Source organism: Phoenix dactylifera, chromosome 18, assembly GCF_051530095.1.
Source record: "Phoenix dactylifera cultivar Ajwa chromosome 18, Ajwa_hap1_PhDact_Kaust_v1.1, whole genome shotgun sequence".
Classification (NCBI taxonomy): Eukaryota; Viridiplantae; Streptophyta; class Magnoliopsida; order Arecales; family Arecaceae; genus Phoenix; species Phoenix dactylifera.
Genome location: NC_143207.1, coordinates 17,086,936 through 17,106,224, shown reverse-complemented (window position 1 = coordinate 17,106,224; position 19,289 = coordinate 17,086,936). Strand labels below are relative to the sequence as shown.

Genomic DNA, 19,289 nt, shown 5'->3' with positions numbered 1-19,289 from the left:
CAATGCATGTAGGCCTGCTCTACTCCATTGGTCATCCCCTGCTAATTTTTCTTATTTCAGGATCTTCCACCCATATCCGTTAAAGAAGTAAAGACAACAGATAATGCTCTTTGCTTAGAATTGAGAGTATCATCGAGGACAAGGCTGCGAGATGGCTTCTGGAACTTTTTGAATCGGTTTGGTTTTTGTTATGGTGACACCTATTGTCGCCCATTGCTTCCATATGAGGTCACAAAATCTCTCACCTGCTTTACCAGAAATATTTATTCTTTTGTTTTATTACTGTCAAATATAATTCAAGCACCAGTTTGTTTGGTGAACTGGGCATAGCTCAGCGATCACCTCCCACCTCTTGAGGGGGTTCTAGTTTGAGTCCTGTGCAGTGTATCCCCAAGTATTCATACATTGGTAATTTACATGGGATGGATCTCCCAGTCTCCCTTCCATTCTCCTTCAGTTAGAGAGAGAGAGAGAGGGGACCCATATGTGTTTCTATTATTCTTCCTATCATTCTAATCATCTCTTGAGGTCTATTGGCCCATTAGGATCTTAACTTCTTAAGTTTCTGGTCCTAGACTGATTTAAGTGATGCCTGAGTTATTGTGTCCGTTGGGTGAGGGTTTAGCATATGCACTCTTGTTAGAGAATAAGCTTATTGGATTCAGGCCTATATTTACCAGCCTGCATGACCATTTACTTAGGGAAGCATTTTGAATGTTCTTCCAACATTCATGCTAATTAGTCTCCCTTCCGTTTTTCTAGTGCAATTACTGTCATTAGCTATTCAGTTTCCTATATGTCATCTTAATTAGTTCATACTTCATAGTCATTCTTCTTTGATATTTCTTCTTTGATATTTCTTTAACTGTGATCTACATTATGAGGCATGCTAAACTACTTGTAGTTGAAGGCATCTTCTGCCCTTCCTTTTTTATATCTTTAGTCCATATTATTTCTCCCATGACAATTGTTGGAATAGCTTTCTTTTTTTTTCTAACCCTATCGTTTCACCCACATCCCTTGATATTCATGTTTACCCTTTTAAATCAGTAATATTTGCCGTCTTCTTTAGGAGGAAGATGTGACTGCTTCCAATCCCTGTATCAAAATGCCAAAACCAACCAATGCAGAAGTACAATCAAAGACTAAGCTAAAGCAGATCTCAATAACTCGTATGGAAAAAAGCTTCAGAAAGTCAAGTATTGTTACATGGGAGGATAATTTTCAGAACATTTTCCCCAAACTTCAACAATGGACACTGAAGAATTTTATCTTTTCTTTTAACATAACCATGAATTTTTTCAAGTTATAATTTCTTAAAAATGTGCTAGAAGTATAACTAAATTCCATTTAAGTGTGGTCATTGTATCTCCCAATAAAGGCACCACTAAAGCATACAAGGAAATATAAGCAGCACTCTCAACAAATCCGTCCTACTTAATCCATTTCAATCAAAAGATGAGATTAAATACTTAGCATCAAGAGAATCAAAAAAAGAGATTATTGACAGTGGACATCCATGTTCTAAAGTTCTCTTATCAGAGTTTAGAGGTCCTCCTGTTAGGAAGGGGCGAAGTCATGAAAAAAAAAAACTGATGGGTGGTTGGTCGTATGGATGTCTTGGCTGGAGTTATTTAAGATGAGTTCTGTTAGAAGGTTTGATTTGGATAGGAACCAATGGTCAATTAGGATCCAGAATGCTCCATATTGACAAATAAGGCCAATTGTTTATGTTTAAGTTTGCTCAAATTTAATTTATTGCTGAAATTCTGACATGTTAGAGATTTGTTCCCATCAATCCTTTAAAAAATTTCGGACACTTGTTAATACAAACCTTAGGTAGTAGTTGTGTGGGAAACGATTTGTTTGCACTTATCTTTTTTTTTTTTTTTGATTTCCTTAATCATATTTGACGAGGTTTAATTCATCCATCCAGGATGCAATTTATCAGTTTATAACTTGCCATTTTTTTTCTTAAAGCTAAATTATATAATCGATTTTGAAATTAACCCTTGAAAAATTGGCACATTCAAGTCTGACACCTCAATCAATGTGTTTAGATACTTACAGAAGTAGCCATAATGTATTTGACCCAAATTCTTCCTCTGATTTAGCTAAAAATGAAACAACCAGCTAGTTTTCTTTCCAGAAATATAAGCACGTCTGTTTATCCATGGTGGATCTATAGATTCTCAGAGATATCAGTTCATCTAATTTTCCATTGTTGCACAATTTAGCATTTTATATTTTTGTTCAATGCTGAGGGGCAATTACATGTCATGTCAAAACTGCAAATCTTTATCCTTTTTTACGAAGTCAATAGCTAAATCTAAAGAACTGATTTTCTAAATTGCAGCATCCTGTGCCTTGAAGCTATTTTTGCTCAAATACATACTATGCCAGTGCTAGCAACTGGGAGTTGATTTGAAGGAGAAATTTTCTATAATTTGAACAGTTGAAAAATCATTTTATCTTCATGTTTCTCCACCAGCCTGTGTGACGCAATACCATTCACGTTGCTACTTGACATAATGACAAATGTACCAAAAAGTTGCAAAATTCTTATAGAAGTTTCACTTGCTAAATAGGATGATAATATGGAACGTATGCATTAAACTAAAGGTTTAATTGGTGGGGTTATACAAGGGACAAAATTTTCTTTTTATTTCTTATTCCTGCTTAATTTAGTTTTCTGTAATCTTAATAACCTTTGCTTTCCCTTCCCTCTGTTTGGGAAATCCTCTGTAATTGCTGATTGTCCTGTTTATGTTTTTATTTTCAAGGCTCTTAATATTTTGAAAGAGATTCCTGAAGAAACCAAAAAAAGGCTTGCTGCGAAGGGATATTTTCCTCAGATTGGTTTTATTTTGCAATATCTTCCTGTTCCGCCCAATTGCTTATGTGTGCCAGAAATTTCAGATGGGAAAAATATCATGTCCTCTGTAGGTTTTCAAAGATGAACTTCTTAATTTGCATAAGCTTAGTTCCTTCAATATTTTTCTAGTACTTATTTGTGACTTTGTTTATCTTTCTATTTTGCAGGATATTTCTATCTCCCTGCTTAAAAGAGTTCTTAACAAGATTGAGCTCATCAAAAGGTCAAGGTCTGGTTTCCCAAATTTTAAGTCCCATGAAGTTGAGTCCAATGACCTGCAGTTATCTATTTCTCAATATATGCGTCTCAGGGGCACTCCAAAGGTATATAGATATCAAACTAGAAAAAGGACTCTCTGTACGTATGCTCGTGATTTCTTGGTGCTGTTTGGCTTGTGCATGTTGTTTAATTTATTATTCCTTTTTAATTCTTACATTTTTTGACATTTATGCTTTTTATTTTATTATTCCTTTTTGATCCTTTCCAACTTACATATTTTAATATTCAAAGGTACCTCAAGACATCACCAAAAAGTTTGCAATCGGCACTGAAGCAAATGAATGTTCCACAAAACTGTGGCTTGAAAAGATGAGGACATTGTTTATCAGAAAGGGCTCAGGTTTCTCTTCCCGCAGTGTAATCACTGGAGATGCATATATAGGTGTTAATGTAATTGGTCTTCCATCTGAAATAGCAAAGAGAATTACCTTTGAAGAACGGGTAACAGTGCATAACATGAAACAGTTGCAGGAAGTCGTTGATAAAGGATTGTGTGTGACATACAAAGATGGTTTCTCCACTTATGCAATTGCCGTGGGCTCAAAAGGGCATACTTATCTTAAAGTTGGCCAGGTTATAAATCGTCGGATTATGGATGGTGATATTGTTTTCATTAACAGGCCACCTAGTACGCACAAACACTCGTTACAAGCATTTTATGTATATGTCCATGATGATCACACTGTCAAGATCAACCCCCTCATTTGTGCTCCCCTTGGAGCAGATTTTGATGGTGATTGTGTTCATATATTTTATCCACAGTCCCTAGCTGCAAAGGCAGAAGTCCTAGAATTGTTTAGTGTTGAAAAGCAGTTACTTAGTTCTCATACTGGAAACTTAAACTTGCAACTGGTTCATGATACATTGTTGGCTTTGAAACTCATGTTCAACACAGCATTCTTGAGAAAGGCAACGGCAGAACAGTTGGCAATGTTTGTATCTCCGATCTTGCCACCACCTGCCATATTTAAAGCTAATAAATGTGGCCCTTTCTGGACTGTTCATCAAATACTGCAGAATGCTCTGCCAGCTTTTGTGGACTGTTTTGGAGAAAGACATCTCATTATTGATAGCGAAATCATCAAGCTAGACTTTAGAAGGGATGCAGTGCAGTCATTGTTTACGGAGATAATTACTTCTATTTTCATCAAGAAAAGTCCAAAGGAGGCTTTAAACTTCTTTAATATGTTACAGCCTTTCTTGATGGAGGTACTAGTTATGGAAGGATTTAGTATCAGTTTGAAAGATTTTTATGTTCCAAGGGAAGTTCTAGAAAAGGCACAACAAAGTGTTCAAGAAAATTCATTTATACTTCATCAATTGAGATCAAAATACAATGAACTTGTGGAGCTGCAAGTCGAGAACCACCTTAAAAGCATCAAACTACCAATTGTGAATTTCATTTTGAACTTCACTTCACTGGGTAATTTGATTGATTCAAAAAGTGATTCGTCTATTATCAAAGTTGTTCAACAACTTGGATTTTTGGGTCTTCAACTTTTTGACCGAGGGAAGTTATACTCAAGGGCTTTGGTCGAGGATTGTTTTACGAACTTTGTAAACAAATATTCCACCAGTGGAGCTGATCATTCCTGTGAGGCATATGGACTAGTTAAGAATTGTTTCTTTCATGGCTTAAATCCGTATGAAGAGTTGGTCCATTCTATTTCATCCAGAGAAGTTATAGTTCGTTCATCGAGAGGACTGACAGAACCTGGAACTTTGTTTAAGAACTTAATGGCAATTCTTCGGGATGTTATTATCTGCTATGATGGAAGTGTTAGAAATGTCTGCAGTAATTCAGTTATTCAGTTTGAGTATGGAGAGGATGATGGGGCTAATTCCTTGAATGTTTCACCTGCTGGTGAACCTGTTGGTGTCTTAGCTGCCACTGCAATATCAAATCCTGCATATAAGGCAGTCCTAGAATCCTCGCAAAGTAACAATTCATCTTGGGAATTGATGAAGGTATCAATATTCTGTTCTTCTGGTACTTGTGTAGTCATATTTTATGTTCTTTTATATAGATCTGCAAAGTTTATTGGCATAACAATATTACTAATTTGTGTTTATTTGCTCCATTTTATATTTTACAGGAGATATTGCTTTGTAAAGTCACTTTTAAGAATGTTGTTACTGATCGGCGTGTGATTTTATATTTAAATGATTGCTTCTGTGGGAAAAAGTTTTGCAAAGAAAATGCAGCAATTACTGTTCAAAATTGCTTGAAGAGAGTTACTTTGAAGGATTGTGCATGTGACTTCTCAATTGAGTATGTGTACTTAATTTTACATCTCATAATTGTAGTATGTCTATATGTTCTATGTATATTTAGTTTCCTTTATTTTATATAGATTCTCTCACTATCTGAAAGTTAATGATTTATTGCTTTCCTTACTCAAGAAATTTGATTTGTGACCTCCTATTCAGGTGTCTTTTAATGGGTAAGAATTATATGAATTGATTAATCTGTTTTCTTAATGTAGTAATGTATGCTACAATTTGTTATTGTTGTTGGTATTTGGGGCCTAATGCTGGCGAACACTGTTGGAGCTGAAGGTCATTTTAGTTGATTTTGTTATCGTAGTTTGGTAGTAACTTTTGGACCAGTTTGTTACAGTAATATGCCATGAATGAATAGCAATTGTATAGTACGGTAAATGATATGTTATCTGTATAGAGTATAGACCTCTCTTTGCAGTATTTCTATTAAATCTTATGAAATATAAATATTACATGATTAAGCACCAACCAAGAAAAAGCACATGCTACAATGATGATTATCATTTCAATCAATTTATTTTGGAAATTTCTGCTTCTCCAGCTAGATATTTGGGTGTTTTTTACTATGATGTGATACAGTCAACATAAGTTTCCCTTCTTGTTGGGGAATTTCTACGTTAGTTCCCAAAGTAATGCAGTTATAAACCTGGCATGTGGAGTCTCCTACTTCAATTGTGTCTATACAGGCATGACTTTCTCTCTGTCATTGTGTTTTCAGTATTTTTAGGTCTACTAATTCTAACATGTAAGAGGATATATATTATGAAAAAAAATTCTTTTACTTTGTACAATTACTTCCTTTGGCTTGTAGGATTTTTTTGTGGTCGTCTTCATTTTTTGGCTTTTAGATTTGACCCAGGGGTGATATTCACTTATCCCTTGACTTGGACAGCATAGATGTGTTTTGTTTGGGATCTTCATGGATCTAAATTTAAATTGTATATCTATATGTGGGTTCTGGTGTGTGTTACTTGTTCTGGATCCCAAACATAGAGCAGCAGGTTGGGCTACGCCTCTACAGTTTCATGGACTACTGGGTTTGTTTCCGTTCCTATTCTTGGTACAAAAAGCTTGATGGTCAAAACTTGCTGAGGAGAGAGTGAATTATCATAGACAGGGCATACCTTACTGATAGAGTAATTGTGTGCTTTGATCTAAACTTGTAATGGATTTATTGCGGCAATTAATACATTCTCTCTATAAAAGAAAGGGTAATTCATGTTTAATGTAATGACCAGCTGATGTGCCATTTCGAGCATGTTAGAACTTACATCAATGCCAATGTTATCTTAACTATTGAGAATTGCTTGTACTGCTATGTTCATTTACTCAGTAGGTGATATCCAAATTCCAAATTTATGTGAAAACTTTTCCAACAACCACATTACAATAATCAGAGGATCCCTTGTGCTGTTATCTCATTTCTGTGCTGTTTAAATGGTAAGAGAACCAAGTGCTTAATCCAGGTGCAATAATGAAGCTGTTGTTAACTATGATTGGTGTAGAAGTTGGTGGTGATCCCAACCATTATGTCAAATAAGTCATTTGACTGGCTGTGCTTATAGGTAGGATCTGATAGATGATTTGGTTTTTGTGCTTTGCACTAAATTGCTTCTCCCTGTATGGTTGGTAAAGAACTCAAATATATCTTTTGTGGAGAAGGTTTGATTGACAATATGGATAATGCATATAAGCCAAATTATTGCAATTGTTTTTGAATCATGGAAATTGGAATGTTAGAAGTAAACAAATCCTCCCTCTCATTATAGATTTTATACTATCCAGAAGAGGCATCAGCAAGAACACAATTATTGAAACAAATAATACACTCTAGCTGACCATCTCTACTAATCCTTTGGTAACTTCATCCTAGCAACATTCCTAACCACTTATCATCAGCCTGCATCCATCCATCTCTTATCGATATGTTTTGCTAAAGAACAAGTCTTTTCAATTGATCCTCTATGTTTTTGTATCCCCTTCACAAAGACTATGATTGGTCTGAGTTTGAGGACGTGCATTTGCCACTAGAGAACTCTTTCATCTGTTTCTTTTGAGAGAATTCTGTATTATCATTCTAAATATACAGAACCAAAATAGAGATAACACGTCTCCCTACTATCATAGATAATCTTTGCACCCTCAAAGTATGGGTCGAGCTCTAATAAAATTTTTAGATCTGGGAAGCATGCAGACTTAAAATCACATGCCGTGTCCGTATCGGACATCAATACTCATTGGATAATTCTCATATACATGTCAGATACCTATATTAAGTACCTTAGTTTTTCAAAATTGAAATGACAATTAGGATACTTTTGGATACACTCAAGAAACTTTCTGATGCCCTTTTAAATGTGGGGGGAAGGCATTTTCTTTTTTTAATGTTAACCTTTTAATGACAAATGGTCAGTTTTGTGATCTATGATATTAACATTAAAATATGAAGTATGGATTGAGGTACGTGGATTTGAACAATGACTAAATAGTATACTTGTAAAAGTTGATGCGATTGAAAAAGTATGGAATTTGATGTTCTGATAACCTACTTTGCTTAATGGATTTTTTTTTTAACATACATAAGTGTGTATTTGTGTGTGTATTTATGCATATAGTTATATATAAAATACATGTATATTATGTACTTATTTTAGTTGTCTCATATCCTATGGTCTGCTGTGCCGGTACCAGGCATCAGACTGATTCTCCGGCGGCATGGGTCGGTACGGACCCGCATCGGGCTGGTACCAACATAGTAGAGGAGGCGGGGGAGAGGGAGAATGGGAGAGAGAAAAAGAGAGAGAAGGGGGAGAGAGGGAGGGAGGAGGGTCGGCGGAGGCCGACACTTGGGCAGGAGGCGAAGGCCGCGGCTGAGTCACCTGTTTCGTTCAAGACAAGAGTCTAGTTGCTTTTTAACTTTGTGATTTTTAAGTGAAGTTAGCAATCGTGAAATTAAAAAACGAAATTAAAAATTGTGATTTGCCGACTTTACTTAAAAATTGCGAAATTAAAAAGCGGCCGGATCTCTGTTTCGAACGAAATAGGGACCCGGCCGTGACCTCCGCCCCCTGCTTGGGCGCTAGCCTCCACCGGCCCTCCACTGGCCCTCCGCTGGCCTCCGCCTCTCTCCCTTGCTCGTTCTCTTTTTTCCTCTCTTTCCTTCTCCTTCTCCTCCTCGGGCAACAGGTTTCATTTCCGTTGTCAGAACCGTCCTATTTTGCCGCCGAGACAGCTCGGCACGATCCGAACCGTCAGGTTCGGGACGGTTCCTCCAACCCTATCATATCCTATACTATCCATACCGTATTGTATCTGTATCTCATATCCGTGTCCATCCATCATATTTCTAGATTGTCAGCCAGGGAAGAGCTTATGCCACATCTGATCATGGAATCATAATTAGTCTTCAAATCCATCGGTTGTGAACCTATTTAACTAGATTCTGCTCAGTTGGTTCACATTCTTCTCTGTCCAAAAAAATTATCTGAAGTCAAAGCCACATCTCTACATTGTATTTCTGCTGACTTTCTACTGTATGCAGCTATGCAAAATAACTGATTGTTTTGATATAGTTCAATTATGATCAAAGAAAACCTCACTAGTCAGTAATTACATGCTTCTATCTGCTAGAATTACATGAAGACTTAAATGTAAACGGTAAACCACTTTTCATTTATTTGCTTTAAGTGCATAAACTGATTCTGTAGGTTGCTCAACAAAAGAAATCCTCTTAGAGGATGTCCACGTGTTTTAGTACTTTCGTGCCTCCACTTGTTTCCAACCAGCTATCAATTCGATATGTGCCTCAATGGCTGATGGATTAGCATGTGGCTGCAATTATGTTTTTTACAGAATAAATTTGTTTAAACATGCCTCAAACTATCGGCAGAAAATGGTTGAAGCCTTTTTTCTGTAAAATTTTCCTAGGCATCGGCTTATCAATTTCAAAAGATTTTGAAAAGGTTATCTTGCTGAACTCTTGTTCTGCCAGGGGTGGCAGTTGGTATTCTATGTACTGTTGAGGTCGCCCAATATTAGTTCCGTGCTTATAAAAGTTTCATATACTATCGGAATGGGACGGTACGAAGGATAACTTACCATTTTGGCAGGTTTCCGGCACATATACATAGTGTGTCAGTATGGGACTTCCCGTGCTATATGTCTGAACCTGGTACCATACTGTTGTCAATAAACCGCTACAAGATCTGGTACCGGTATTTGAAACCTTTGTGCTTATATTCACTCTGATTGGAACAGAAAGTTGGGCCTGAAAACTAATAAATGGTACTGCCATAGTGTATTATGTGCATGGAATTTTACTGCATAAAGGGGCTCATACTCTTGGGCTTGTTCCTGTTACATCAGAATGCTGCTGATCTCAAGGTGGATCACGTACCTTTTGGTTCACCAGTCTCACATTGGGATCCATGAGATGTCAATCTTGTTGTGCTCAGATGGATCGCACGATTATGTGCTGTGGTCTTGCAGTCAGGTCTATATAATTGCATTTTACTTGAACTTTTTTCTTGACAATTTGTTATCTTTTTTTTAGAGATGGATGCATGGTAGATCCCATTTCTTTATCAAAGTCATTCGATAAAGGCAGTGAATAGTTGAGTACCTATCAGAAATTATAGAACTCTTCCAATTTTTGATGGTTTTTGTAGTTTCTCCTTTGGAAGGCAATCATTAATTTTATATATTCACATTCCATGTAAAGCATTCTGCTGTCTTGAATTCAATTAATCGATGATGACGGGGAAGTTTGGAAGGCCTTTGGTACATGTGCAAGTTTTCTTATCTTATATCTTGTTGCAAGTTGATATAAAATCTCAGTCAAACTTTGTCACATATGCCAACATCTATAAACCTCTTAAGAACTGTTACTAAAACTTTCTGTAATGTATTCTGTCAAGATTCTTTTTTATATTTAAACTATATATTTCTGCCTACTTTTTGATCTCTGAGAACCAATATGCTGATTTTTTTCCTTCTTGAAAATAGTTAAGATAAAACTCATAAATGTAAAAAAACTGGCATATTATTTGTATCATGGTACAAACATACAAAATAGTGGCCTGTAATGCTAAAGACTTTGCTTCATACCTCATCTTAAGGATAGGCTAATTGCTATACAGCTAATGACAGATATTTTTGTCATATTGTATTCTTCACTTTCATGACCTTGAAATTCTTACTGACTATTAAAGTTCTTTGAATTGGTTTTAAGTTCCTTACATCAAGCATTATTGTCATCAATCATATGGTATAAATATCAACTGAATATTCTGTTATATATGCTCATCTTTATAATATTGCTGATAATCTGAATCTCACTATCTCTATATCTTAGAAAGATGCCTTCTATTGGTCTTCAAGAATAATACACTTACTCTTTTTAGTTACTTTCAGATATCAAAAGGAAATTAGCTTACGTGATAGTTCAGAAACTACTTCAGGCCTTGTTGGTCATATTCATCTTGACAAGGTCTGTTGGTTCTGTTATAATTCTACTAGCTACTCCAAATTCTACTTGCTAGTTAGATGGAAAAATAATCCATTGATTGACATAGAACTTTCTTTTTGGGACAGATGCGGTTGAAATTGCTAAACCGAAGTCCTGATGAGATTCTTCGGAAGTGTCAAGATGTTATTTTTGGCTATGGAAAGAAGAAAGGAAAGCTCTCTCACTTTTTTAGGAGAATTATTTTATTAGTCAGGTAGGAGCTTTTCTTTTCACATAATAAGTCTTTAAAAGGAAAATATTAAGTGAGCTTGCAAAATTCTGTCGGAAGCTCTGGTGTTGCATCAAGACACTTCTCAAGCACCATTGCATACTATTGCTTTCCAATATAGTGATTTTTGTTGCTGCACTTAACTCTCATTCTTGCCTTTTCCTTCTGCATCTGTGGTCTTTATTAGCTTAATTGCTGTGTAATGATAGTTGACATGGGATATAAACTGGCAAAAGCTCGAGAAATTGCATTCTCTATTCGATAAAGAAATACTTGTGTTATTTGTATGTGTCTATACTCGCTTACATGCAGTTTAAAGCTATCAAACTTCCTAAGCAATCCTAGGCTTTGACCATGGTTTGATGCCTGGGTGTGCTCTTGCATATTTGCATGGTTTGAATTTTTCATGTCAACCCTGCTCATCTACTCCACCTTGTTGGATGCTTATATAACATCCTGGGATTTGTTTTCCCTTTTCCTAAAAAGCAAATTGGTGCATATGTATGCATCCATAATTTTCTGTATCTATGTATTAATTATATTTCCATATTTGTTTATCTACTTGTAAATGTTTTCATTTTCATATTTATAATGTGCAGACATACACACACGTACACATCCTCCACTCGGATATGGTTGTAGATGTGACCTTGCTTATGGTTAACTATTGTCATAGAAATTTTATTTTCCATTTTGACTTATAAGCTGACAGATGGATGAATGTTCTCGTCTTGTCTGGCAAGTTAGGTAGTAATTAACATTGTGTAAAAAAATCTCTGTTTCTTTGATATGGTTTTTACCAGGTAGTTTGGGCAATATTATGTGCCACTGGGATTTCTTTTCCAATGAAGAAAAGAGATATCCAAGAACAGCTTTAAAGAGAACTTATTCAATCTTCTTTCATGATCTTATCATTCTAGGAGGTTCTACTGGTTTGATTGCTTTGTGACCACTTATTGATAGAAGTATTGCCAGAACAGAGTATGTATTTTTTTTACTGATAGATCCTTAAATAAGTTGGCATACTGCTTGTTTAAATTAACAGGAGGGACAGTACTGGGATGTGTAAAATGTGATTTCTCCATTCCTTTACTATTTTTTGAATGCTTGTAAGCTGACTTGGCGTCATGACTGCTTGTTTAAATTGATAGCGGGGATGGTACTGGGATGTGTTAAATGTGATTTCTCCAATTCTTTTTATTACTTTTGAATGTTTGTGAGCTGACTTTGCATCATAAGAAAAGAGAAACTCTTCGAAAGTTCAAACATTGTCTTATCCTGGACTTGGAGAACTTATTAATATGTTCATTTGCTTTCTAGAATTTTAAACACATCAAACATGATTGTGGAACATTTTCTTTTTGTGCAGTGAATGTTGCAGCACCAGGCAGCCAGATGTCGGGAATTTGTCTCCATTCCCATGCTTGCAGTTCTCTTACTGTGATCAGACTGCCACTCCAGATTGTGAATCTCTTGAGCGAGGAATACATGTTATGGCAAACACTATATGTCCAATTTTATTGGATACAATTATTAAAGGTGTGTATAGATTCTAAAATTTTATTTCATGTCACGAAAATTGGAACTTGCTGTCTTCACTGCATTTTTTTTAATTTTTTAACTTCAAACAGTCTAATTGGTGTATATGTAGGCTTATGTCGATTGTTTGAAGGGCTCCAGTAGGGAACCTTACTTCCAGTATTGCCTTATTTGTTTAGTTGATTATAGATGTATATATATATTTTTCTATTTCATTCTTTATTAGGTTCTCTCCCCCTCTCAAAATTTGTAGTTAACCACCACTTTTAGGCATCGCTTACTTTACCACTTGGTCTTCAGTGCCTAAGCTTTAATGGTCTGACATTATTTGTTTGGTTGATAACTAGCTTGCTTATGATGAACCTATTGTCATAACTGGCATACAACAGCAATAAGACAAAAATAAAAGTCAAATTATAATGATAAATTGATGATAGAATGTGCTTATATAACATTAGAACAAATGAGGAAGCTCTTGAAACTGGCATATTTATGCTTCACTAAGATATCCTAAACATAATAATATTGGTGTTGACTGCGGGAAGTGCAAGAAGGAGCTTCTAACTAATAAAAAGAAGGATCTTTATTAAGTACAAGAAATGGACCATTGAAGTTTCTCATGGTAACATTGTTGTCAATTTGTCATGGAACCTGCCTAGGCGCCTAAGCTGCTGCTCTGCCTGGATGCCTACCATCTATACAGAATATAGATGATTTGACTTCCTGTTTTTTCAGGAGAGTAGCTAGGAATCTGCCTATGTGCCTATCTATTGCTTATCACCTAGCTCAACACTTCATATATTGTTGTATACACTGTATACATTGCTATTTATAAGTGTCGCCATATAAACATTATTTGGGCTGAAATGACTGCAAGATTAATGTAATAAAATAGTAATGCAAGTGTAGTCAGTTCTAATATAATATTGATTATGAGATAGCTAGTTGACTGTAGTATGATGTGTTGGCATATTTGAGCTTCCAAGGATGTCTTGGACCCATGGCAGAAAAATGAACACGGTTAAAGTCAACCTTCTGCAGCAAGATTATCTTAATGCAGCCAACCTGTTGGAGGTCTTCAATAGATTTGACCTGTTTTATTAACCAAAAGTTGTCTTATTATTTTCTTTTTGACCTTGCCAACACCAAAAGATGTTGGTTCCTCAAAGAACTGTGAAAGTTGATCTCGATATACTGAAGCAAGGCTTGCAATCTCGGTACTGGATACCATACCAATTGCCTACTAGTACACCACAGACTGAGTTTTGCTACATACCTCTGTATAGTTCAGGGACTTGTAGTCATGAGGATGTTGTATTCTGGTTTATTCTCATCTTTCATCTACAAAAAGACATCTTAGTTTCAATCTTGCCTGATTTAAATATGCATTCTGCTTATCTGTTTTTTTCTGAAGGTTTCGTTGATGGTAAATGATCATTTTATATGCATGGCTGTGTGTGTGTGTGTGTTTGTGTCAGAGTAGGAGGGACAGACACCCCTCCTTCTGGATGAGGCTCCTTTTTGTCTGGATGGGGGTGGGAATTGAACCATTGTATCTTGTATCAACACGAGATTTCGCCAAGTCATCCACTTGGAACCCTTAGATTTCATTTCTTTTTGTTTATTGAAGCTGCAGTTCTGGATCACACATGTTCTTGAGTGTTGAAAAATGTGAATGGAATTTACCAGAAGATGAATAAGGGCACTATTATACTGCCCATCAAGCTCAAAATGAATGATTGTAACATGAGTGGTAATGGTTGAAAAGATGAACAATATGATCTGCTTACTCTGCCTCTAACATACAAGTTTGTGGTCAATTTCTTTTCTTTAGAGGGCTCGTGCTTCTTTTTCTGAGCTTTTCTAAGAACCATATTCATCAGAAAAATGAGGTTTATTTTCGAAATTTAGTTTTGACATAACTCACACGGTGTTTAAATTTGAATGCAGTATTTCTTGTTTTCTATTCTTAACATCTTAGTCACAATGATAATTTAATTTCTTCCATCTGTTCATTTCTTTGTAAATTTGCAGGTGATCCTCGAGTCCGTGAGGCTAATATTGTTTGGACTGGACCATATGCAACCTCTTGGGTGAGAAATTCATGCAAAACATTGAAGGGTGAGGTAGCCGTCGAAGTTGTTGTTGAAAAAGATGCAAGTCGACGACATGGTGATGCCTGGAGGACTGTTATAGATGCTTGCTTACCTGTAATGCACCTCATCAACACCAGGCGATCTATTCCTTATGGCATTCAACAACTTCAAGAACTTCTTGGCATTTCTTGTGCTTTTGATCAAGCAGTTCAGGTTTGTTTCAATAGTATAATATTTGGTGAAAATGTCATGTGCCTGTATGCTACTGGTAACCAGGATAATGTAGATAGATTTTCTGAGTTGTTGATAATATGAATTTGCTTTATACTATTGAGATATGTATATAATGCTAATATAACTTCAGCAAGCTTCAATCAACTTGTCCACCACCTGATGTTATCAAAAGGCCTTCTTTATCAATTTTCTCCGTGCACCTCTGATTATCATCATTTTTTGATTTTTATTTCACTTCTTTTTTTTTCGCATGAAATTATGACAAGTCAGAATGAAAAACCATTCTTTGATGCAAGTTTCCTGAATTGGTACCGCATGCCGTATTGGCCAGGATCTGGCTCGATACAGTATGGTACCATACCATATCGTGCCAACAGGTTTTGATCAATGAGAGGTGAGAGGATAGAGGCATCAGGTGGCCTTTCTCTATTTTAGCTTGTGACAGCCCCAAAACCAGTAGGTACTGGTCCGAATGGAGCCAACATGGGCAGTTCCCTTTGTTTAGATTGAACGATTTGGACCAATTCCTGGATTGTCCCAAATTGAAACTAGGAGCCGGCCTAGTTCTGTGCCGGTTCAGTTCGGTACACCCCAAACTGAGCAGTTTGGGATGGTTTAGCCATCCTCGCTATGATGTATATTTCACTTGTGGCTATTAGTATTATGCTTAATCAGAACGAAACTTTCCACAATCAACATGCCTTTCCCCTTGCAAAAGGAAACTATATATCTCCTATATGAAGTATCAGGCAAAAAGAAACAACATATGCAACTCTTGTTACATTTGATAATTTTTGCTTGGGTTAATTGTGTTCTGAAGAAAGTAATCACAATAATTAATATATTTTTTTTACTGTTTATACTGATTAAAAATATAAGGAAGGCATAATATTAGATTTTCCGTCTGATTTTTCACTAATAACATCTATTAGTCTTCTTGTATTCTTTTTTGGAAAATTCAAGATCACCTGCCACATCAGCACTCAGTTCACTGGTTTGATGTGGAAGTCATTGATTGGCTGAGTGGTAAGCAAGGCTTGACTGACACCACCAACCCAAGTCGATATGCCGCACCAATCCCTGACTGCCACATTAGCCTGGTGAACTGAGGTGTGAATTGGCAGATGATCGGTACCATTACTCTTCTTTTCCCTTCTTGATTAGTGGTCCAAGTATTTTCAGTGAATGATATGTCTTCATTTCTGCAGCGGTTGTCAGCATCAATTACGATGGTTGCAAAGGGAGTGCTCAAAGATCACCTTATTCTTGTTGCAAATAGCATGTCATGCACTGGAAACCTTATTGGTTTCAATACTGCTGGCTACAAGGCACTTTTTCGTTCTTTAAAAGTTCAAGTGCCGTTTACTGAGGCCACATTAATTGTAAGCGAACCAGTTGGAATACTTCTTGACTTTCTCACTTATACCTCTATTCCATAGTCTGAGCTGCTTTTTCTCCATATATGTGTTGATGAGACCAGATAGTATTGAAGTGTGACTTTGTTTTCACAGACACCGATGAAATGTTTTGAGAGAGCTGCTGAGAAGTGCCACACTGATTCATTAACCAGTGTGGTCTCGTCATGTTTATGGGGTAAACATGTAGCAATCGGCACTGGTTCGCCTTTCCAGATTCTTTGGAATAAACGGCAGGTTAGTTTTGCTGTCCACATAACAAGTGAGAAAGGAATATCCATACTCTGTTTTATTGCCTCAATGCTGTTTCAACTTTTATGAATTATTAGTCACCAAATTGGTGCCAAACTGTTGGATTCGCTTCTTTTCAGTTCTAGTACTACAAACAGAAAACTAATCTACGTTCTTTTGTGACAGATGGCAGAAAATCAAAATATTGGAAAAGGTTTTTATGATTTTCTTGAGTTGGTAAGGACATCCAGTCAAGGCGAAGCAGGTAATGGATGTTCAGTGGATGTTGATGATCTAGGGGTTAATGAAAATGATGAGGTTTGTTTATCTCCTGAAATTGGGTTTGAGAAGCTGACATTTGATGATGGATTTGAAGTTGATTACAATCTTAAAAAAGATATAAGCATGGAAAATGGAAAAGTTGGTAACTCAAGCTGGGAAAAGCTTTCAGATTCAGTGGTTGGCTCAGATAGATGGCAAGGATGGGAAAATGGAAACCAACCTGAGATGGACACATCCAGTGGCTGGCAAGGATGGGACAATGGAAAACAGCCTTTTATAGATCGATCCGATAGGTCACAAGGATGGGGAAACGAAAGGGTAACTGATAGAGAGAACTCCAAACTGCCAACAGCCAGACCAAGTGTTTGGTCTAGTTGGGATGCTAGTGATGTTCAAGAAAGGTCCCAAGCTTCGAGCCCTAAAAGTCAGCCTCGGCATGTTGCTTCATCTTCAAAGTCAAGAATTTGGAGCAGTCAGAGTTCCAGTAAAGTTGCTGATGGGAGCAGTGTGGATACGACATCTAAAGGTAATGCCCAAGATGGATGGAACCATGTGACAGAATCACCGGCGAAGCCCGTCTGGGATACTAACATAACAAGGAAATCGCACGAGGCAGACAACACCTGGAATACAAGTGCATTTTCCAAATCAAATGTCTGGGATGGTCAGAGTTTTGACAAAGTTCATAATGAAGGTTCGGATGGAGGCAGATGGAATGAGAACCAAGCAACTGATCGTAAAAATCAATCATGGAAATCTCATGGTTGGAATTCTTCAAATGCAACTGATCGGAGAACCCAGCGAAACTATTCTAACAAGTCATTAGGGATGCCAGATAATCGAAAAGGTTGGAATCCAAATTCATTGTTGACCTCGACAGGACGCCGATTGGATTCTTTTACAGTTGAGGAGGAGAGGATTCTTGTTGAAATTGAACCGACTATGCAAACAATAAGAAGGATTTTGCGTGAATCCAGGTATCTTTTTGGGTAATATATTTATTTGTCTAACTCCACCCTTGGTGCAGGACATCTGCATTAAGTCCTGTCATGATATTGATGGGTTGCATGATATAGCTTTCCATGCAATTCACTTCACAGTTAATTTTAATTAGCACTTTTATTTTCTGATTATTCTGGAAAGTTAAGCGTTACTGAGCTAGTAAGGGGCTTGGTTTCATTGGTATGGTTAGGTTTTTTAAGGTTTTAGTCTTTTAGATACTAGTTTGAATGAGGGCTGGTTATATTGAAGATTTCTGGATTTACTGGAGACTCGACTGAATTTTGGTTGTGGCAAGCCTTTTTAGCTGAATGAAATATCCTCCTAATTTTGCAACCATCAAGTGTTTCAAATTGGTTGATTGTTGTCTTCATATTGTCAAATATTGCTTTCACTATAATCTTGAATATGTAGTTGATATTTAGCTATTTTTTTAAATATAATTCATTGATTTTGTCTCTATATAATTTGTTGCCATCAAAAGATTCAAAACTGTTTTATTGTTGAAAGTTGACATCTTTTCTACATTCAGACAAGAACTTGTTCCATTCCAACTTAGGGTTGTAAGTAAATAAATATCCTCTTGTTTTTAACCAATCTAGATTATAAATCTTACACTATCTAACTAAAAATTATTCAAAATACCTTTTTATTGCTTAAATTAATCCACTAGGACAGTAAGCTGAACTTTTACAGGATAAGTACTAAATTTATATGCTTCAATTAAATACTCAGCATTAGATTTTGTGATAATTATCTTTTATGGTCAACATACCAAAAAGATGTCTAATGGAAGTGATATTATCGGATTTAACCTAACCTTCTGATAAAAAAAAAAAATTTACTGGATTTAACTTTAAATTAATTAGATCGATTAAGAAATCCTATTTCTCATGGATTCATAAGTCATTTGAGTTCCAGCAAAAGAGTCAAATTGAAATAAAGCCCAAATCTGTTCTCTTCTAAACAGGTTAGGTAATTTATGTTTTGCCATCTGTGTTTGCAGGGATGGCAATTAATTTTCTTCTGATCATTTATTCATTCCTGAGAATATTCTCTTCAAATATTTCAATAAGTTGTCTTTCCTGTCTAATTTCATCATACAATTTCTTGTTTGTCATCCATGTATACAGCGATGGTGATCAACTATCTGCTGATGATCAAAAATTCATTCTGGAGAGAGTTTTTCAGCACCATCCTGATAAGCAAGCAAAAGTGGCTGATCAGATTGACCATATCATGGTAAGCTTAGTGAATTCGTCAGTCTATTATTGAAGCTAAACTTTTTAATGATGCCGTACGGATGTCATGACAACAACCT

The 19,289-nt window shown here is 36.2% G+C and overlaps 1 protein-coding gene across 2 annotated transcripts in view; it reads left to right on the top strand.

Annotated features, from left to right (window-relative positions):
* Nucleotides 1-19,289, top strand: part of NRPD1B (nuclear RNA polymerase D1B) — a 45,078-nt gene that overhangs the window by 25,205 nt on the left and 584 nt on the right. For both annotated transcript variants that reach the window (XM_039121635.3, XM_088714399.2), the window contains exons 6-18: nucleotides 61-228; nucleotides 2,784-2,942; nucleotides 3,043-3,198; nucleotides 3,386-5,122; nucleotides 5,251-5,426; nucleotides 10,850-10,925; nucleotides 11,030-11,157; nucleotides 12,542-12,711; nucleotides 14,746-15,020; nucleotides 16,250-16,423; nucleotides 16,553-16,693; nucleotides 16,874-17,946; nucleotides 19,102-19,210. In XM_039121635.3, the coding sequence (XP_038977563.2) occupies nucleotides 61-228; nucleotides 2,784-2,942; nucleotides 3,043-3,198; nucleotides 3,386-5,122; nucleotides 5,251-5,426; nucleotides 10,850-10,925; nucleotides 11,030-11,157; nucleotides 12,542-12,711; nucleotides 14,746-15,020; nucleotides 16,250-16,423; nucleotides 16,553-16,693; nucleotides 16,874-17,946; nucleotides 19,102-19,210 (4,542 nt within the window). The remainder of the gene's footprint in view (nucleotides 1-60; nucleotides 229-2,783; nucleotides 2,943-3,042; nucleotides 3,199-3,385; nucleotides 5,123-5,250; nucleotides 5,427-10,849; nucleotides 10,926-11,029; nucleotides 11,158-12,541; nucleotides 12,712-14,745; nucleotides 15,021-16,249; nucleotides 16,424-16,552; nucleotides 16,694-16,873; nucleotides 17,947-19,101; nucleotides 19,211-19,289) is intronic.